The sequence below is a fragment of the Haliaeetus albicilla genome, chromosome 4 (assembly GCF_947461875.1).
Source record: "Haliaeetus albicilla chromosome 4, bHalAlb1.1, whole genome shotgun sequence".
NCBI classification, from domain to species: Eukaryota; Metazoa; Chordata; class Aves; order Accipitriformes; family Accipitridae; genus Haliaeetus; species Haliaeetus albicilla.
In genome coordinates this window covers 12,757,311-12,779,964 of record NC_091486.1, presented here as the reverse complement: position 1 = coordinate 12,779,964, position 22,654 = coordinate 12,757,311, and the positions used below count along the sequence as shown (strand labels likewise).

Genomic DNA, 22,654 nt, shown 5'->3' with positions numbered 1-22,654 from the left:
TCATAATCATCACTGCATCATCTCAAGATGCAGATAGAAGAACTTGGATATGTAACAGCTGACTTATCCTAAATCCAAACAGAACAGAGAAGTTGCTGATAGCAAGAGGAAAATACTTTGAAGAAAAAGCTAAGGCAGTAGTCTATCACCTTACGGAGGCATCTGTTCGGGTTTGTGAAAGTAGTGCAGATTCTCTGACATCTGCTATGCACACAGCTAAATGTGGACGGTATGTGTTTGTTTAAAAAAGAAAAAAAAGAAAGTGTTAGCCTGGTCTAATGCTCTGCACTGATTTTTATATTGAGGGAGGAAAGAATGCATGTGCTTCAGTCTTTGCAGAGTACAGTAGCCTGCTTGCCGTGCAGGACATCAAAATACAGACTCTTTTTGCTGACTTTCAGCACACTTCTATTTCCAATTGAAACTCTGGGCATGATTTATCAGTTGCCTAGGCCACAGTTACTTTAGTGACCTCTCTTCCCATGACTCACCTAGATAACTGCAATCCATTTGGACAGTGTAGTTTACAGAAGCAATGCTTAGGTGTGTGAGCACTGGAGAGAAAACATTCATGGCCAAGAGGACAACAGTGGTAAAGAAAATGCTACATGGCTTTAGTTTAATATCTGCCAGCCTTGGGAATACTTCTACTTTCCTAATAAATTTTTCCCAGTAGGCGAAGACAAAAACCTGCAACCCTGGCTGGACTCTCTTAAGCCAGAAAGATGCACGGTTTTTGTTTGAAGTCTACCGTGTGCTACTGCTTGCAGATCTGCTCAGTGTATAAATACTGGCATAGTAGCTGCTTTGGGAGATCATAACCAAGAACAAAAGCCTAATCTTTGCTCTTTCTTAATATGACAGATGTATATGTACCATTTTACCATGCTTAAAAACTATTTGATATCAGACTGGATGGTATTCTACAGTTCTGCACATTCAGAGAATTTGCAGATGGTCTCTCCATGTGTCTGTTTTGTTTCTTGACAGTTTATTCTATTGGAATTTTAAAGGTTACCCTTTATTCATCTGTCTGTATTGAAAGCTAGGATATTTTGCCAAACTGCATTCCCTTCTGGATATGAAATCTCTATCAGCACAATTAACTGCTTCCAATAAAAATATGCACTGGGTTGAGGAGGGGTATGGAAGTCAAGCACAATTCTCTATTTTGTCCTTCTGTTTTAGTGTTTAGTATACCATTAATGTCCTTGAGCTGCCCATCTTCAATATTTCATTTGCATGTCATGTGCAGTCTTTTACACACACAAACATACTTCATACTTAGGCTTATATTATGAGGGCTTTACATAGGCTTCATTGGACCACAATTTTGTTCTTCCTGTTCTGGACCAAACCACAGCCACAAGCCAACATGTGAACTAGAAGGAAGGGAGTGCATCCAAAAATACACTGCTCCTTGTGAACATTTCTATAGGGGAAGCTATTGATTTAAAATACCAAGCTCTAACTTCAGTTCACTATTATATGTAACAAAAGAAAACATGTATATATTCTCCACCATATAGTCTTAACTATATGAAAATAGGGTTACTCCAGTCTTACAGCACGCACATAACACCAACTTAACTATGCTTTATGATGTTCTAGATTGTCACGGTCAAATTGGCTGTACCCACACAGTCGTGTTGAACTTGGTCAGAATCCTACAAACTCCACCTCCTTTGCAGCAGATAGTACTTACACCTCTTTTACTAGGGTGCATGATCACCTCATTTGCCTAACAGTATGACTGCAGAGGCTAACAAGACAGTGGGAGGTTGGACAGTTAAATGCTAAGGGGGGCTCAAGCACAAAGATCCTTACATAATCTCTTTAAGAATATCAGTAGGGTTGCTCGGAGCTGGCTCCCAAAGCCTAGTGGCAAGCATAGGAGATGGACAAGCAGCTAATTTGGCCTCAAGCCTGCCTCTGGGACTGTTCCGCACAGCAGCACAGAGACTGCATAGAGTCACTGACACTAGTGGCACAGAGGAAACAGCAGTAGCAACTCGTATGGGCTATACGCCATGCATAGGGGAGTAAGAGGGGAGTGGAGGTGATGTGACGGAGGGCTCTACTGCTTTCCTCCCTTTGTGCTCCAGCAAACTAGGCACAGATTAAAAAAACCCTACTTCCCAACAAAGAGAGACATAAATTACCACTACCCCAGAGCAAGGAGGTCAGATTCCAGTTTATTCTTTGTGGCATGCGTTCCTTAGGGCAGATGGTAAGGTCACGAGCTGGCCTCACATGAAATGTATAAGCCACATTTAAGACCATACCAGGATTGAAACATGCACTTCTTATTTACTCCCAAATTGAATTCAGCTGCACTCCTTCCTCAGTCAAATTCTCAGAAATATTTTGGTAAACAGGTTTTGATATATAGCCTGGAGTAACCTTTAATTAATTTGTATTTGTACACTCTGAGAAGCATAAAGCATAAGCATGCTCAGCCTTTATATCATTGCTATTTATAAGACAAATTTGACTTGAGGTCCTTGCCTTTTTTCAGTGGTGTGTAACCCAAAGTTCCTCCTGATAAGGGAAGGGACTTTCTCTCTTTCTGCTTAGGTGGTGAACCCACAGCTCATACAGAACACCCACATAATATGGAACTGTGCTATCCAGATCTGCCTTCTCTACATGGCTCAGTTTACAGGGTCTGCAGAACACAAGCACCATTCCAGGAGACCAAAAAAGGCAGCAATCTCCTTATCTGAGTGCAGGGAAATGGAAATTGTTCTGCTACTTGATGTGAGGGTCATGCTGAGCCAAAGCAAGGCGATAGGGCTTGCTGCGCATTAAGAGCTTGCAGGGCTCTGGCGGGCTCTTAAGCAGCAATGCTGTTCCAGTAGAAAGCCTCTGAAAACTGAGAACAGTATAACCACAACCTCTGAAAAAAGTTATTTTTCTTTTATGAACAGGGACAGTACTGAAGCAATGTCTCTGAAGTAGTTTTCTTTATCTGTTCTCAAAATTGGTTTGGTTTCTTTCTAAATCCAGTTATCATATTACTATGTACCACTATTATTAGCTATTGTGATATTTGTCTGCCAGATAAAGAACAGACAGAAAGAAACAATTTAATTCCATTCCACAAGCTGTTTAGCCAGAGAAGGTATTTAATATGCTGCAAAAGCCAGTTGAACACTGTCCATGCCGACTGCACTGGCAAAGCCTTCATTTGAAATTCATCAGCAGGAGAAAAGCGAAACCATAAAAGGTCATAACTGAACTTGGCATTATTGCTGACAGGGCTCAGGGTCATGGCAGACCTCTCTGCTTTGCTCGGAAAACTATGCCCTGCAGCTTTTTTTCCAAGGGAGAGGAGTGCTATAACTAGAGATATTATTACCCCTTAACACCCTGTAACAACCATTAACACCCTTCTGGATGTTAGTGTACCATAGGTTTAGAGTAAAATTAAACTAGGAAACAATGCCTGCATTCTCCCACGAAACAACACAAGAGAAGCTGAAATGAACAGAAATTTTCTCCTAATGAAACAGCGTCCCCAGCAGAGCCCAGGACCACATGGACAAGGTTAGTTAGCCCATATTGCCCATCCCGACAACTCTGACATAAGACTAATTTATTTTAAAACTGCCCTTTTTAGACCTGATAGCTTACAAATACTGGAGGCCCAGAGCACCACTTCATGCTGTTGTTTCCACTTTGTCAGTTGGGGCAACTGAGGCATAAAAGAGTAAAATGACCTTGTCCAAGGACACACGGGAGAACGGAGCTGGGAACGAAACCAGAGCTCACCACTCCCACGCAAATGCCCTCAGCACAAGAACATCTCCTTCTGCCACAGGCCTAATGGAACAAACAAATATATAATGCATTCTCAGGAGCCCTTTTTCTAGACCATCTGCTCCTGTGCCTGAGTCAACAAGCTATTCGGATTACTCATGTGCTCCATGTTAGGTGTCTGGTTTGATAACTGATTGAATTAGAGCTCTGATACCTGTCCACTGATAGGCAGAATAAATTTTAGGTTATTCTCCAGTAAGACTACCAGCAGGTTCCAAGTCTCCACGAGGATGAGTTTGGGTCCTAGGAATCCCATGTTTGTGTGCAGGAGTCGTGATGCATAATTTCTTAGTAACTAAGACTTTTCTAGCATTTAACACCAAGCAAAATACAGGAATTTTGTTGTGAGAAATACCGTCATGATATTTCCTTTTCTTCATCAGAAGAAAGGTGAAGATAAGTACCAGGAAAAATAACTAAGTAGGGAGTTCTACTGGAATTTCTTCTAACAGAAATGACATTGAAACTAGATGGCCCTTCAAGGAATAAATCCAGACCAGCACTGATGCATAGGACAACATAAGCTGTTCTTCCTCTATACATTGTTATCTTGCTGTGAAAATTTATTTTTGATACAGCTGCAGAGTTTTGCCACCAAGCATTAGTGGGGAGACTGACAGTGGAGGTTACAACACTGTTGAACTGCAACAGCAGCAACATAAGATGTCTCTTCCTTAACCACTAGTCTAGTTGCCCTTTAACCATGAAACTGATGACAAAAATGCTCCAGCAATCCAGAGGAATTTAAAAGGCTAAAGGTTAGAGACCGAGTCAACCCACATATTCTTAGGAAATTCACTGCATTCTCAACCCTAACTGTAAACAGGGAATCACATGGATACTGCAAGATATAATCTGATGCTTCTCAGACGAAGATGAAGTTTCAGAAGCATTCATGTTAGCACTTCTGAGATGCAGTATTCTCTGTAGAAGAGTCTATGGTTGTTCCGCTTCATTATGTGCTTTACAGATGTCTGCACGTGCTTTTCCAGAGAGAGAAGGCAGTTTCTGACCACCGCTGGATCCACTCAGTCTGAGTGGCTAGCACTGAGCCAGATTTCTCAGACACTCACAAAAAATGCTGACAGTGCCACTCTGAAGTGTTGGTTATGCTACCACATTTCCATCTAACAGAGCTTCACGCAAAGAATTAATGCTAATATAGTATGCATGTATGTCACTTGTTGAACCACGACCAAGCCCTTCATATAAGCAATTATTAATCCTACCATTATATTCAATGACTATTGGAGTTAGTGATGATCAGATCTTGTTCTCAAGCTAAACTTGAATTTTCTCATTTTTGCTTGGAAAGACTGCTCATACAGATTCTGCTAAAGACATAGAAGTAACAGTTTCCTCACAGAAAGCAACTTCTCCATCCCAACTCAGGTATGGAATCATAACCGCATGCAGAGGAGCAGGTATTACTTAGTGAATTCATATTATACTACTTGCAACATGCTTATATATGTGTCCTTAAGTACTTGGTTTATCACTTTCCAACAGTGCATGAGGATGCACTACACGGTATGTGCACAAATGCTTAGAGTAAATAAAAACACTATAACAATTATCTTTAGGCAATAATGATATTGCTCTTATTCTTCTGCATGTATATACCATACAGCTCACTAATCACCATGATAATTTTTTTTTTTAATACAATACTACACCAAGAACAATTCAAATCTAAAGGATTTATAAAAGACAAACAGGGTTGATCAAAATCAGCCCCCAGGTAGGTAGTACATGTGTTTTTACTTCTGTATTAAAAGAAGTAAAAGTTGTCACTAATATCCAAATTATTCACCAGACACTGATCATCAGAAACCCCCTGTATATTAGGCAGGGAAACATGAAGCAATTTGTCCAAAATCATGAAGGAAACTTGTGGCATAGCTGTGGAACAGACTACTTCTCTAATGCCAAATTCTTCTTGTTGAATACTCCATTATTCTTTTGACTCTTTGTCATGGTACCCAGCTTTAGGCAGTATGAAAACCAAGTTCCTTTTTCAAAAGTGGTTACAGATCGGGGTATTCCTGTCACATGGAAATGTTCAGAACCATAAATTTGAAATTTACCCATACACATCCAATAAATGGCATGAAAGGAATGAATATTCCTTGCTATCACTGTAGAGTGAGGGCTCTACCTTGCCTAAATCAGCCCTATCTTACACTAAGCTCATCACTGGCTCATTTAATATAGCTTTGGCAACAGACGTCCACTTTAATCTGACGCAGCATCTGCCGTGAATCATTAGCTCAGTCTCACATCAGGCCATTTTGGTTTTGGAGCAGAAACATGTTTCAAATTCTCCCAGAGACATCACTCAGCTAATGAAATTACTTATTTAAGAGAGCTAATCATCACAGTAGACAAGAGGTCAACATGGACATTTTGGGACCAGTCAATCTTTTAAAGGAAGGCATTGCTTAACTTGAATGTCTCACTTTTGCTGCAGGTCTCCCAGTATTATTAGTGCTTATACAGACAAAGTTACACAATGAATCAATGTGAAACTCAAGGCTCGGTCCGTGTGCCTCAGTGCTGTGTACTCATCACCACACTGCACTGCCTATCAGTTAACGTCCCAACTAACTTGACTACAGTGCATCTGGTGCGTGGACTGCAAACAGCTCACACTGGAGGCTGAGTGCAATGGACATTTTGTTCATTGATACTCATTGAAACTGCAAAGGAAAAAAAATCCTTGGAATAAAGTTGGGTTTCTTTCAAGAGCATCTTTTCCCATGGCCCCACCTGCATTAAATGACATACTGTTCAAACTCTTGAAATGTCAGAACTCCTGCTAAGCTTGCAGTTGAAGGCGGAGACTGACAGTGTGAGCAGTTAAATTTAAGACTTTAGGAGGTAAATTCAAAGGAACACAGGGTAGCTTTTTTCCCCTAAAAGTCATTATTAAAAATAATTTCCAAAAATCATACCCAGCTATAGTTTACAGTCTAGGACTCAGAGTTTAAATCATAGCAGGATCATCTCTGGTTTGAATCCTGGCAGATAAGCTCAGTCCTTTGTCCTCTAGTTGGAGGTAAGTCAATAATGTTATTTTTTGTGAAGAAAGGTCTTTGACAACTGAAAGTATAAAACCAAGATCCAGGATGGTCTTAAATATCCTCAGGACGGTCTTTAGACGTTTTGCTCAAAGCAGGATCAGCTATAAGGTCAGACCAGATTGTTCAGATGCTTATCCAGTCTGAACTTGAATACCTCCAAGGATGGAGACTGAACAACTTTTCTGGGCAACCTGCTACCTGGCCTGTGTTACAGTCCAAATTTAATTTGGGAAATGCTTATTGGAGTCTTTTCCATGAGACACTTGCCCATCAGCATGAAGACTTTGCAATCCACATGGTTGTAAGAAGTAATAATAAAAGAAATACTTCTTTATTTCCATGTTTATTTCATTTTGTATTTTAACAAATGTCTTTGATTTGCTAAAATTCAGAACAGACAAGCCTGTTAGCTAGCCCTTTGAGAAACATAGCTCTAGGTTGGCTCAGACACACTCCTCCAGAAAGCAGATGTTCTGTATTTGTAGTTTCCCTCAATACATTCAAGACTCAGTTGTGGACTGTGGTCAGTCAGCAGTGTTTTGAGTACACAGCATACACATAGACATGCCGTTTATCAGTAAACTTATAGGGAGGCAGCTCACACAGAGTTTAGAGCCTTAATATAAATAGCTGAGGCAAACAGAGCTGATCTCTAGCACCAGGGCTTTCTCCACGAATGCTTGTTATGAATGTGGGGTCAGGGCAGGGAGGGCAAGTTTCCTCCCAGTACTTTGGATGGGGCAGAGAGAATGGACAGGTGAGAATTTAGGACTAAGGACGAGCTTTGGTAGACTAAGAAGTCTCACATTTTGCGTATTGAGAGAAGCACAAGTTCCCCATTTTGACTGGAGCAGACTTTGGAGAAAAGTACCTTCCAATTTTCATGAACATTTAACACCTTTAAAGGTGCAAACAGATTTTATCTGATTTTTATTAAAAGGATTTTATCTCAGTAGTGAGATTCTAACCCACTCCCTAGAAGGAAGACATTTTTGCTCCCTTTCCTCACATTTTGGAGTACCCAGATGGAAGAATCTGGCCTTAAAATGCATGTGTAGCAAACTAGGAATCCTGAGGCTTTGTCATGCCTTTGGCAGTGCTGACATCAGCGAGATGTCTCACTGAAGAGCTTGGCAATTTTACAAGAGGGAATTTATTCTTTTCAGTTGGAAACAGATAGCTTGTCATCAGCCAAAACACATGGCAAACTCCAGCACATTGTGAGGATTCTTCACCCAACTCTCCCAAAAGCATCTCTGGGAATCCCACTGTTCTCTGGCACATTTCTTATGGAAGAGCAAAGCAGAAGGCTGAGATGTAGCTTTATAAGGCTATAGAATTCAAAGACTTTCAAACCAATTAACTCCAAAGGATATAAAACAGTAACTTATAATAATAATGAGTCAAGGCTCACACAGTGACAAGATAATAGGAGTTGTTGGCCTAGTTCAGCTAAAAAAAAATCCATCTTGCCCAATAACCTGCTACAGTTAGCAGCCTGCAGCAGTTGCGTAGGAAAGAGTGGAAAAAAAGGGAAATGTAAAGAGCAATTAATCTCCTGTCATTCTTCTAGCTGCTAATCAGCTGTGTTGGGGCTTTGGAGCCAAAAGCTGTACCCAGAACAATGTATATGATGGTTATTCAAGGACCAATTTTTCACGGTGTTCATTTTTAACCTAGCTATACTTCTGACCTGCACAACCCACTGTTGGTAAAGGTAGTACCATTTATATATGCATCATGTGAAAAATACTTATTCTATTTTCTTCTGTCCTTGAATTCTCTGGCACATTACTGGAATCTACTTGATATTTATACTCATACATTCAGTTATCTTTTAATTGCAATGAAAGCCACAGATTAGATGAAAGAAGTCCATTTAAATAATCAGGAGGCCTCTATTGACAATATGTACAGCAGTATGCAGCTGAGGGACATTCACCCTTCAGCACTGGATATTGTACTTGGAAGTGTGAGTTTACTCATTAAATTTTGTATGTTATTCACTGGATTGCTGGAATGAATTTCCAGTCCAACTTGGGTTAATGGTGTTTTGCCATTGATTGCACTGGAGTCAGATTTTCATCTTGGCTTTATACCTGCTTTTCTTGCTCACTGGCCCATGTATCTGTTAGGACAGCAGAGCCAATGCAGTTCTGAGTGTGTGATTAGGATGCAGCCTTGCTGGTTAAACTAGAATTGATTCAAATGCCTGGGCAAGCTCTGCCCTCCCCTGCCTTGTGTCAAAACCCCCCTGCAGGCCATAGATAACAGAGCCTAGAAACAGACCCATCCCACAGACTAAAACAGACTAATGTTTTAACCAAATCACCCTCTTTGCTTGTAGAACTTCCCCATATCTCCCTGGAAACCATTTGATGTGTATCCACACCAAAGTGGGTTCATTAGCCCTTTCAGAGCTAGATGTCACCGCTCTAGATTTTGTCTGACATTCAAGCTAGCTGGTCTAGATCTAGGCTGCAGTTTTATCTGCAAACATACTGCAACTGTCTACCAGTCTACAACTATCTGCAGCTGTCCACAGCCTGCTACAACAAAATTGATGGCCTGAATGTGCCATCTGACAAGGCTGTTTGAAGCTTTAAAATAGTTGTGTGTAAAAGCTCATATATGAAGGGCTCCATATTCAAAACAGACTGCCTTTATTCACTGCTTTCTATCACTATAAAACAGTAGACAATGGTAGGAATTTCAATTAAAAGGATAAAATCTCTCTCCCCCAAGCAACAGGATGTTTTCAAATTTACAGTCTAATAGAAACGACCTCAATCTTTCCTGAACTAACAGTTTTAAAATTTGCAGTCTAGTAAACAGCTGGATGCTGCAAACATTAAATGGTAAAGAGAAGTGATATCTAACCAAAAAACGGAGCCATGAGCTGTTTTTTTTCTTGTGGTTTTTTTTTTTTAAAGTCTGAGCTATTTTTTATCTCCATCTGTACTTAGTAATTTTTCAAAATAAAACACAGCATAGCCCTACTGAACTTGCTTATAGTCCTTATTACAGTGTCACTGTCCAGTCCAGATATTTTTTAAAGTACTAGTTTTTCATTGCAGTCTTGTTAACTTATCTGATTATTTTATTTCGGTTTTTTGCATATCATCATATAAAAAGCAAGTGTAGAGTCATGTCTGAAGAATGAGTACATATCTAAAACATTATTATGGACTTACCAACAACTGTAAGGTTGACTTGTGCTTGTCTGCTGCCAAGTTTGTTCTCTACGACTAGGGTGTAACATCCACAGTGTTCCTGCCTCGTTGAAGATATTGTTAGCTTGCTGCTGTTTTCAGCATTCTCAATTTTAATATATTCATTTTCTTCAATCTGCCAAATTCAAAAGAAAAAAAAGAGTTTTTATGGGATGAATTCCTTATATCTGAAAGAGCTCAAATTACAATACAAGGTTATCATATTGAGCATTATCTGAAGAAAACTCTATTACAGCAGTGAATATGTACAGCTGGTAAAGAGTGTAATCAACACAAAACATCTAGAAATGCAGTGGGACATTATAATGGCTCCAGTCCTGCAAAGGCAACAGGGAGAATTTGTGTTGCTGGAACTCTGCTAAGGAACAGGAGTTTCACTTTCTAACCCTTCTTTGACAGGCTGAAAGTGCAAACTGTGTAATTGGCAAAAGAACAAAGCCTGGCCTTGCATATCTCACAGAGACCACAGCAGAACAAGGGTTTAGCTCTAAATACCCTAATTCATTTGCCATTCCCCTTTAGAGGCCCAACGTGCAAATCATCCATAGCTGTGACTTTTACCCTCTTGTCTTAACCAGCCTTATTCTGTACTTCCACATAAATCAAGGTAATAGTTTCTTAGGTTTGAACAATTGAAGATGGTGTTGCCTGAAATGGAGATATAATGCTACAGCTGTGCAGAGAGACATACAAAGAGCCAATTTGGCTTTCCTATAGCATTTTTATTTTCTGGAGAGGCAAAAATCAAAATCTCAGCTGACTATCATAGGCATATTATGATCTAATTTTTAATTGAATCAAAGCTATCATAGCATAAATGGCCAAGGAGACTTGGATTTTAAACAGCATTAGTTTGAGACATGACAGATTATTTAAAAACCTCATAATGCTACACTGCAATTATAGAAGCTGTACACTGTGTTCTGATGAAATAGACAACATAATGTCAATGCCCTTCTTCCTCCCACCACTTCCTTCTTAGATAAGTGACTCTTCCAACTCATTCTCAGAATTTCATTAAAAATTAAGGCTATTTAGTTTGCCTTATCTTATCTCATATATTCAGAGAATAAGAAATTACAAGGCTAAGAGCAGGACTTTCCCTGCTTTCTCCTCAAATGAGACAGAACACGTATTGCTATATGCCCAAAAGTAACCTGAGAAAGATGCTCCTACAGTAACTTGAATAGAAAGTTAGCAAATGGGATTATGTAGGATTACAGTTTAAATTACACTGAAAGTTGTTTCACCCTGCCCCCGTACTTTGTTCTTCTGAAATTCTGCACTGGGTTATATGTTTTGCTTCATTAGAATTAGTCAAAGGGTAATAGTAATTAAAAAAATCAGTCTAGTAGAACTAGATCTGCGTTATTCAGAGAAAGCCCTGAAGTTAAGCAGAGAAAGCCCTGAAAGGATGCTCAGTGGCTTGCAATGGTTGTGGGGAACACAAAGCTGGATCCCTGTGTTCCCAAAAGAAAGTCACTGGTCATAGTTAAGAAACTCCAACAATTGACAATGTTAAATGGACTTTGTTCCTCAACTAAGGAAGAGGCTTTCAAAGGCTTTCCCCTTTTTAGCTGAGCACAGTTCCAGCATCCCTCCACTAGACTGCCATCATGTACAAAGTATGGGTCACAACTTTGTGACATTCCCTTTCTTCAAGGAAAAGATATTGTCCAGAATATACCTGTGAGAGGCCCCTGTGGCTTTCTCAAACCTGAGGGAATGTGAGGAAGGAACGTGGAGAGGACAAGTCCCTCCTGCACGCTGCAGCATACAGCGGCAGTGCTGAAATCACAACTCACCACTTACTGGATCTGCTCAAATAACTACTAGAAATAACCCCCAGGAAAATTTTAAGAATACTTGGGTGATTTTTCACTTTTAGCACTGGCAATGGAACAGAGTTGAAATCAACTACATTTATAGAAGAGGAAGAAATCCAAGAATAAAACAGTATGTGGTGAAGTATAAGTCAAAAAGAAAGCAAAATAATGGTGCAGCACACTAAACACTGTCTCCCATTTAATTTTATAAATGAAAGACTGCTGCCCTCACTTGTCCTCCTACAGTGTTTATTAACCTTCCTGAAGTTTTTTCTTTTCTATCTCATTCACCTGCCATAATGAACCATTTAAAAATGTGTATGTCATTTTAATGTATGATTTTGCAAACCTTCAATTGTCTTACAGTGAATAAAGTATAAAGATGGTAAAAATAATATTTTACAGAGGGAAAAAAGGCGTAGAATCACAGATTATGGAACTGATATGTGTATTATGAGCTGCTGGTCTCTGTTATCACATAAATTTTGCATATAAAAATGGCCTTGAAATCTATGTAAATAGGATTGTTGTATTTATTCAACAATGAACTCAGAATTCTGCACAAACCAGAAACTCACATTTGAGGGGTACATTTTATGCATGTGATAAGACAGAGCTCAGCAAAACACGACACTGAATGTCCCTGGAGCTTCTGAGAAATATTTTTGTAGAAATAAGTAAGCCACTTTTTAATACCAGTCTTGAAACTAAAGAATTTTAAGAAAACATGGGAGTTCAGGAACCCCCCCCCACACCCTTTCCCCTAAAGTAAGAGGTTATTTGGGGTTAGCAAAAATGGACTCTGGAATACCCTTTGCACTAGCAAACTGTTTTGAATTCTTTCAATTAAATGCTGACACATCTGGATTTAGAGTCTAAACTTCCTTGTAGGATGAGATGTTTTTATTTATCTTCTATAGACTGCATAATGAGTTCAGAATGAAATAAACAGAATAGCAGCTACAGTACATATTTATATTTGATCTACCCTAACATGGCACTTCATCTTCCAGTTTGTAGTTGCATATTGGGTATTTGATTTAAAGCGGTTTTATTATTCACTAAAGCAACTCTCTTTAGAAACTGCTCTTATGCATACATGTAATATAGTTCAAGGAAATTAATTCAAGCAGAAGGAACTTTAAACCTAGGGGGTTTAACCCCCTAGGCAGCATAAATAAACCTAGGCAACTTAATTGCCATTGAGCCTTGCATGACGACATTTGTGTTGCAAGACATTTCACTCAAGCTTCCTGTATGGCATTTTGCCCCTCTGACATAACTTTAGACCAAGCATCAATGAAGAAGAGGTTCTTTCTGAAGGAGAGAAAGGTTTGCTGTGACAGATATTTTTCAGATACCTATATCTTTCACACCACCTATCCTTTAATTACATAGTTTAAGGCTTTTCTCAAAGGAACAGTCATTTGTTATAGGAGGGGACAGACAGCAACAGGTTTAAACTGTAGCAAGAAAGATTTGGACTTGGCATTAGGAAAAAATTTCTAACACTATGGATATTTAAGCACTGCAATAGGTTGCTAATGGAGGTTGTGAAATCTTCATCATTGGAACGTTTTCAGCAGAGGTGAGGAAAACATCTGGCAGGAAGGACATTTTGCCAGTTCCTGAGGAAGGGAGATGGACAAGATGGGTCGTTGGTGTTCCTTTCCAACTCTACTTTTTCAATGATTGTTAAAACAGACCAGAAAACAATTTACCTGCTTACGGAATTTCATCCAGGTGCAAGTTATGGGTGCCGTTCCTACCACCTTGGCAAACAATTCTACTGATTCACCGGCACGGACTTTTCTGTCTTCTGGGAACTGAGTGATCTGGGGAGGAGCAGCTGATGAAAAAAAAAAAATAAATAAGATCTCTCTTTAGGTGACTTTACTTTCTATTTTTCTTAAAATTCAAACCACATACATCTCTCAGCTCAACAGTTTCAGAGCAGCATTTGAAATCCAGATTAGCAGTTATCTGTTGCTTGCAATGAAACAATCCCGTGGATATCGTCAGTTCTACTGTAGTGAAGCAATAACAATCTACCTGTCAGAAGTTTGCTCATGCAAGACCAAGGTACAGAAATCCAAAGGCCAAAAGCATTAAGACCTACAACCAATTCCAAATATACAGCTTATGAAATCTTTTTGTTGGGTTTTTCAGAAAAACTTTTTTCTTTTGCACTTTATATTTTTGAAGAATGGCTCCAGCTAACTTCATATCAATTTGCGTGTGCTGAGGGGGTCTGCAAACCTGCTCCCAAATGTCATCAACAGCATTCAGAAAATTTAAGACTCAACACCTGCCTATGAAGATTCTGGCTTCAGTAGCCAGATAAACATCATGTGGGACATCTATTAGAGAGACAAGGAAGGCAACTGATGTCTTTCTCCATCACACTCAATTTTCCTGTAAGCAATGACAGATCCTTTTGTTTGTGTATTACAGTGCTGCTTTAAAATCTTGCAGTTCCATTCATACGCCTCCCTTTCTGAATCAGGTATTTCTCCTCCTCTTCCCTTTCACTGCCTGAGTATCAATAGATGGCAGAACATCTTTTTTGCTAATTGTGCTACTTCCTGACTCTCGGTTGTGATGCTGAATGTGCCAGATTCCTGGTAGCTGCTAGGGACAGAAGCCAGAAATATCACAGCCCAGACAACTCCAGGGTGAAATCTGTTTGCTTTACGAGAGTACCACAATAAAAAATATTTGGGGGGAGGGGGTGTTGAGATGGAAGGGTGCAGATTTGAGGACATATTAACAGAAATGGTAAAAGGCATTCCCTAACATTAGAATGACCTCACTGTCAAATGTAACATTCCTCTCCAAAGCACAGGGCTACTGGCTACTAGGCATGAAAAAAACCACTTTCTTTTTCTTTTCAATGTAATTAAAACAAAGTGGTTCCCCACCCCCCGACTTGTTCTTTGGAGAAGAAGGAAACTGAATTTTCCTTTTCTGAAGGAAACTAGGCTGAGGCACATATCTAGCATAGAAAACATCTTGAACAGTTTGAAAGTATAACAAAGTTTTAAGGCACTGAAAGCAGGTTCCTACAGAGGAACATTCTCAGTAACTTTAAATGTAGTTAGCTTTGCCTAGGAGAGTGCAAACACATGAACAGGTTACCATAATGCCTGCAGACATTTGGTAGGATCTTGATACAGTTTATTCGATAGTAACTTTTTTGCATGCTCATAATTTAAGTCTCAGGGCAGTGTAACCTTATGAACAAGTTTGAAAAAGGGACTTTGCTTACCCACTGTTTAGTCACATATACAAACAAATTTAGTAGGCAAACGGCTGTACTTAGAAATGTGGTTTATTATTTATTCCTACAGGATGACACATGCAACAAATTACCTGCTTTTGGAGGAGTCTTTGGAGCTGGTTTCTTCTTCACTGTTGCTTCACCTAGTCAGAAAAAAATTCAAAGGTGAGCTTTAGAAGGTACCAGAGTAACTGCAAAGCTTACATCCATAGCGATGCTTTGTTGGCACTTGAAACTATAATATGTTCTTTCAGCATATTAAAGTCAAGAATTAAAAATACTTTTAAAAAACACTTTTATTATCCTGAATGAGCCTTGGAATATTCACAGTTGAAGCTGGAACTTTTAAAAGAATCAAAGAAATCTGCTACACATCTCCCATAATCTGTCAGACTCCATTCCTTATAGCAGTTTAACTGGGGTGAAAACACCAGGCCAAGATCTCATACTGAATTTCTGCTCAGATTTCCAGCATAATCAATGCTGAATGAGCTCAGTTAAAACTAGGGAAGCTAACACCACATACTGCTTCTTACACCACTTCTGAGCTAGCAAAGAAACTACTATATACAGGCAGTAAATACTAGTATCACCCCTCTGCCTCATCCTCTTCCCTAAGCAGGGACAACTTTTTGCTATATTCATAAGAGAAAGTGTCACAGTATCAAAAAATATGGCCCAGAATTTGAAATCTGGGTGTATAAATTTTGGGAAGACAATGTTCTACAAATTGTGAATGGTAAGTAGAAAGACAGTAGAAAAGACAGGTAGGTAGAAAATGGCTATTAACTGTTTTTTTCACAAAAAAAGAACTAGGGGCTACCCAATTAATTATCAGGCAGCAGGCATAAAAGAAACAAAAGAAGTATTTTTAAATATAGCATGCATAATCTATGTTCACAGATAAGTAATTTTTTGCAAGACAGAAATATAAACAGGTTCAAAAGGACAAATTCATAGGAGTTAGGTCTAGTGGTGGCCATTAAATGTAACAGTCGGGATGCCTTCAAACCACTGAATTCCAGAAGTGGAGGGGCTCATTCCTTTTAAAGCACTCTCTTTTTATCTGCTATCCTAAGCATCCTTGTCAGAGGATGGCCTCTGCTGTGAAAGGACATTTCTTATTTATGCTCAAGTAGGCAGCTTGATTGAAGTAGGCTGGTTTTTAAGATGTTATTGCCTCCAGTGGAAGCAGTATCTGCTAAGTGCTTTTGAATATCTGGCAGAAAGTGCATAGGTGCCTAGTGATAGCCATAACAGTCTCAAAAGTTTTGAATTTTTTGGTTCATTGTTTACTTAAGTTATTTCAAAGCAGCAAGACACTGAGCAACAAAAAAATTGCCCCAAATCCACCAAACCAATAAAGAGAGTCTTTTATTTTAACCTCCTTGGCTATAGCAAACTGCAAGCTGTGCATGATACCCAGGGAACACACCACCTGATGCCCCAGGAATAAGGAGCCATGAGTTGTGAACCCACCATGGGAGTCTAATGTTATAGCTCAAGCAACAGACAGATGTGAAGATTGATTTTAAATTTTAGAGTCATTGGAGATACTAACAGATGTGCTATAGGTTGTTAAAAGACCAAAGGCTTTAATAAATATTTAATGGTTTAGCTGTCAACAACAGTGTGTATTCAGTTCATTCTGGAGAATATTTCACTATGCACCTAATATAGAAGTTTTTCCACCTTCTTTTTTATAAACTTCCATTTCATGGTAATTTTCTTTCAAAGTATGCTTAGATTTATATGCTCGGTCTTTATTGATCTTATAGGAACCAGAAACACAATAATGGAGAGGTAGAATATTCTTGCAGTACTTATGGCTGAGTCAAAAAAGAATAGTTGGGTATCTTCCAAGGAAGCCTTTCTTCAATGACTGTCAGCTCAACAGAACTAGTTAAAAGTTTAGATTAGTAGTTATGATGTGTTTATGCTACTATAACTGGACCACCAAGGCATGAGCTAGGTATCTGTCCTGCCACGTCTTCCATGTGGGCTTAACCCTGTTTAAATGGAGGCCTTCAAAGAGCACTACTGCTCATTAAAGGGACCCATTACTTTCCGGGCCACCAACAGACTGACATGTACCCTGGCTGCTGTAGTAAGTGACAGCAAATATATTTCCAGATCCTCTTTCCTGCCCAAGCCGTATGAGCAAAAGCAACAAGTGGTGTTTTCAAAGCAGCTTTCCTCTTTGTCATTGTAGGGTCACACCCTGCGCTGAAACTCTTACTTCAGGCTGTAGTCAGAGTTATGTGGATGAAACTACTTATATTATCAGATGCCAGCTAGAAGGGCTGCAGAGTCTGGCCTGTCATCTGCTGTTAAATATCCCTATTAATGGAAATAGTGCATTAGTTACTCATTAGGTGCATAATCCCATGCAAACTAACTCAGTTATAGGATTTAAAAATGTGTAAACATTTTTGTGTGTGTGCATGCTGTATTTGACATCAGATTCTCTGCTCTTCTCTAAACTGAGAATGAAATAGCTATTGGGTATGTCCTCAGAGCTATAATGGATTTTAATAAAAGCTAAAGCAATGACATGAATTTGATTACTTCTACACTCCATTAAGCCTGATATGAACAAAAAGCACCAACGATGAGGAAAAAGCACCATTTGTCAAGTGCCATCTTAGGTTGCAGATACTGTTGCTATTTTTCAGAAATGTCACTGCAGACAAATAGGAGGAAAAGCAAATTCCTTAATCCAGCATGATTTTCACTCAGCTATCACTTCTTGGCCTACATTGTGTATTTGTTGCAGTACCTTAGTTAACAAGCAAGGTGTTGGTGGAGTCATTACACTCTCCAAATGTTCATGTTTCACTCTGACTCTTAATATCTCAAGATTTTTTTTTTCATCCTGCCTGACAATGTCATTCTCTGCCTTTGCAGAATACATACACATGGGTATCTATAAACAGAGATACCCCTCTCACTTTTCTCTGCCTACTATCAGCCACTCTCCGTTCATCACGGAAGGGACCCCAATAACATAATTTGTTCACTCACAATTACAGTCAGTGACATCCAGTTCAGCATTGTTAAAGAATAATGTTTCTATACGGGTTAGGATGTATAATGAACCACCAGGTATTACATTTACCCTGTAAGCATGGTGTCCCGCCTAGCCCTGGAATAACTAAGGGCTGTGCTTATGACAGTTTAGAAGACTCTCACCTCAATGAAGATTTCCATAGCAGCAAAGCAAAGAACATGAACCCATCACGTCATTCAGCTAGGGTACTGCTTTTTATATGTAATACAAAATTTTTGTTTAATTTTTAGTTTTTACCCACCAGGACATTACATTCACTTGGCTGAAGATATACAGACTGTCACTGGACTTCATCAAACCATGCAGATTGCAAAGGCTGGCTGGAAGGTCTGGCTGAATATCCTGTTTTGCAGACACAAATAGCCCTGAGCAGAAATGAAAGGCAGGGGCAGGGTGGAAGGGAATGAGTACAAGGATGTGTCTCTGGGTCTGTGAAGCTGACTTCTTTGGCTAATAGTGTACACTCCACTATTCTTAGATCTTCCTTAAGAATACCAGCTTATCTCATGCATCTTTTTGAAATGCAACTTCTGTTTCAAAACCTGCTGGAGACAGTTAGTGAAAAATATCTAATAAGATTACCCAAAGTTGACAAGGTCAAATGATTGTTTTCATTAAAATATTTTAGCCTCTTGGAAATGTTAGTTCAAGTCTGCCTCTGCTGCTTTTTTAAAAAAAAGACAGTTTGTCCCACTTTTGATATTTACATTGAAACAGGCTGAAGCTGAAAACCAACCTGGAAGAAAAAGGACATAAGATTCCCTCCTTAAATGAATCTGCCTTCTAGAAACAACCTAATTTAAACATTACAAGGCTGGTATTTACATAACTTTATAGGCAGGTTTGCCTGTGTCTGGGTTGGAGAACATAAACTAAAAACCGGGAAAGATCCCATACAGGATGATAGCTGTGGGACATTTGGTTGTGCCGTTCTTTACCCTGATGGTGAATTCATGAGAGCAGATATGTTCAGAAGCCTCCGTCTTTCTTTTTTGTTTCCCTTTTTTGGAATTTTACTAAAAATAGTCATAGCCCTCCCCTGAAATGGCTCTCTGCACAACTTGCTTTCATAAAGCATGAAGTAAAACTCTTACAGTCTGAAAAAACCATCAGTACTCAAGATAGCATTTCCAACCAGTCTATAATTCCTACTGTCTTCCTTGAGGGACATGCCTAAAATTATGTGCATTTCTTCTATAGTGATGGATTTCAGCACCTGGTAAACAAGTACAGTAAATACCTAACTCCGTTAACATAAGGAGCAAGACATTTCCCTGCTTCTGTCTGCTTGTGGAACAGCCTCATTTTAGCTCTGGACAGGAGAAGGGCTAATGACATACTGTAATACTATAGTCACATAGGAAACCATTTTCCCCTCATGGAAAACTTTTCAAAATTTCATCTTCTGAGAGGAACTAAATTGTTTTTTTCAGTTTCCTTTAAGAGAAACTGAAAAAAGAAGTCATGTCTGCAACATGTTAGATATTGTGGTAACAAGAATATTTATACAGGAGATGGAAAACCCAGATTCAAGTCTCTGCTCCTTCTTCCCCATCTCACTTGAATGCTTCAGAGGTGTGGGATAGGACTTTATGAGGTCTCTCTCTCCCACATGTAAATGAATCATAGTGTAACCTCCTTCAGACCCTTCTGGGGATAGGTATCAGGGTCTGAATCAAAGGTGACTGTTGTCTGTAATGCTTCACTACTCACTGCTATGCTAGAAAGCATGGAGTGACTGAGACCTAGAAGTACAGAAAAAATAAAACACTTGGCCTTGTGGTCAAGGCAATGAATTATTCAGTTCTATCCTTGCTTCTGTCACAGACTTCAGTGATGGTGCAAAAACTTATTACAGGTATTACTTAGCTCAGATGAGATGAAATAGGAGAAGGATGATGGCTACAATTGTAGTAGAAAAAGACAACACATCATTACTTACCAATTTGTTCATACATTCATGAACCTATGCTAATTGTTACAGAGAAAAATGACAGTCACAATGCACTAACATCAGTAGCCTGAAAACTTCATCAAGGTTTGAAAGCTTAAACAGTTTCACTTCATTGCTTCTCAAAGAGCAAATTCCTCATACTGTTTCCAAATAACTGTTTATTATCTAAACACAATAAAATAGAAAGCAACTCTGGCTTAAATTTGATGACAAGCAGAAATTAGAAAACTAAATGCCATACAAGTCAGTTATTAGAGTTTGCGTGTTTCAGAACAGTTTTTAATAGCTTTTTTTTTTTCATTAAAAACAACTGTCATTTTCTTGCAACATCCCATATTTAGTTTCTAAGTCATGCAGAAATTGTCCTCTAATTGAAAAAAATCCAGCCTCCTCCTTCTCAAAATAAAAATAAAAATCCAGGAAATACTCATTCCTGCATTCCAGTCAAGAGAGAGCTAGCATATACTAGCACACTCAGAGCTTCAATAATGCAATATAGTACACTGAAAGTAACTCAGTATTCGAAAACAGCTTGGCTAGAGGAAGAAACAATTCCGTAGCAGTTTAGTAGCACAGTGCTTGAGCAATTTCTGCAGTTAAAGCAAATCTGAGTAGTGCAGAAGTGATCCAGTACCAAATAGAGCTTACAAACAACCTGGGTCATGTGAGTTCCACCAAAAGCTCTGGTGGGAGCAAGACAACAATGTTGGTATCTTAAATATAGATTTAATTTTCATATTTCCCATGTCCTGTGAGAACATCTACAATTGGATGCTAAAATACTGTGCCCAAGTGTGTAGGAACAGGAATCTAAACTAGGGTACTAGGCTGCTACCCAGTCTGTTATGTAGGAAAATACCATCAGGTCATTTAGACATTATAGGAGCTCCAAATGATTTCAGTGGGAAAAGCTAGGTGTTATGTACTTTTGCACATTAATTAAGCCAATGGATTTAGGTCCATGTTTTATAGAGAAGAAACTTTGGTCAATGCTTCTACTACATATCTCAGATCTGCAATTTCTAGTCGATGACTTAACTGGGTATTAATGATGCATGGCACCTCTTCAGTTCAAGGCCACATTGCAAAAACTGTCCTCATTTTTCTCTGCATGGGACAGTCAATAAACATCTCTGTCTTCTTCTGTCAACATACAGCAATGTAGGATGAACTGTATGAAAACCACATGGAAAACACTGTTCTGTGCCAACATTAACTCAGAAAATGTCAGTATGGTGTGAGCTGTAAAGTAATTTGGCAGAGATTCAAAATGTATACCCAGCATTAGCTAAACAGTGCTGAACTGGGCATTAAGAAGTGATTTACACAGCAAATTACTGTTTCTCCATTGCTCTCTTTATACATACAGTAACTGAATTTTCTTTTCATCTGTGAAGGCAACCAACCTTAAGAGTCATTAAGTTAAATCTTACATTGCCTTTTTACTTCAGCTTGGTTGTTAGGCCTTGTGCCACGGTTATTCACCCTTGGACCCCAATGCTGAGGAATGAAGTCAGGACCTTTCATTATTCAGAGTTTCAGAGAAATCATATCTAGGTCTTGAAAATAGCTGATGGCAATTTTATTTACATAGACTAAAAGAGGAATTTTCAGCTTCCCTTAGAAAATAAGATTAGTTTCTTTCCTTGAAAAAGTGGTCAGAGGCTTCCCTGGCAATGTAATTTATATTGTTCCAACACACTAAGTACTTGCACTCACTGCACAGAAAATGTCTTGGTTTTTCTTGCAACAGCCAGGAGTAAAGCAGCGTGGACCTGGGAAATGAGTGGGACTGAGAGAACTGCTTTGAATAGCTTCATTGACCCTCAAAAGCATCTCAGACTATCCCAGGGACCAAAGAGGACAGCAGCAGCACAGTCACCAGATCACAGCTGCTACACATTGCTCTTATTTCTGCAATTAAAAGAACATCTCTGACCTGATCAGTTACTTCCTTAGTAACTGAGTTCTTCCCTTAGAAAGGGGCAAGTTATACTGAGGACAAAACAATCTGACGTGAAATGAAGATTTTGAAACATTTTATATTCATCTGTGCTGTGTTTCATATTATATTGATAGAATGGAAAGCAACAAAATCTTCAAGTGTTTACTGATTTAGTTACATATTATCTAAACTGGACACATCAAATTTAATGTTTTAATGGCATTTTCTTAAAGTGGTGCTTGCAGACTTAGATTCTCTGACAAGATTGTTTATCAAAGAGTAAGTAACAGAACTGTGTGCTAATCACTTGGTCACTGACTCATAATTTTTCCATGGTAATTAAAATGTTCAGAATCGCCCCCACTATGGAACATGATAAGGAGTCCTGTCTGACATATTTACTTTTACGACACACAGTTCCAGAGATGCCACTGCTCAGCC

At 39.0% G+C, this 22,654-nt stretch overlaps 1 protein-coding gene across 11 annotated transcripts in view; it reads right to left on the bottom strand.

The window, feature by feature from the left end:
* The window catches only part of MYLK (myosin light chain kinase), a 221,661-nt gene that overhangs the window by 33,488 nt on the left and 165,519 nt on the right, over positions 1 to 22,654 (bottom strand). For all 11 annotated transcript variants that reach the window (XM_069780952.1, XM_069780949.1, XM_069780950.1 and 8 more), the window contains 3 exons: positions 15,337 to 15,387; positions 13,686 to 13,813; positions 10,100 to 10,253 (listed from right to left, as the gene is read on the bottom strand). In XM_069780952.1, coding sequence (XP_069637053.1) covers positions 10,100 to 10,253; positions 13,686 to 13,813; positions 15,337 to 15,387 — 333 coding nt within the window. The remainder of the gene's footprint in view (positions 1 to 10,099; positions 10,254 to 13,685; positions 13,814 to 15,336; positions 15,388 to 22,654) is intronic.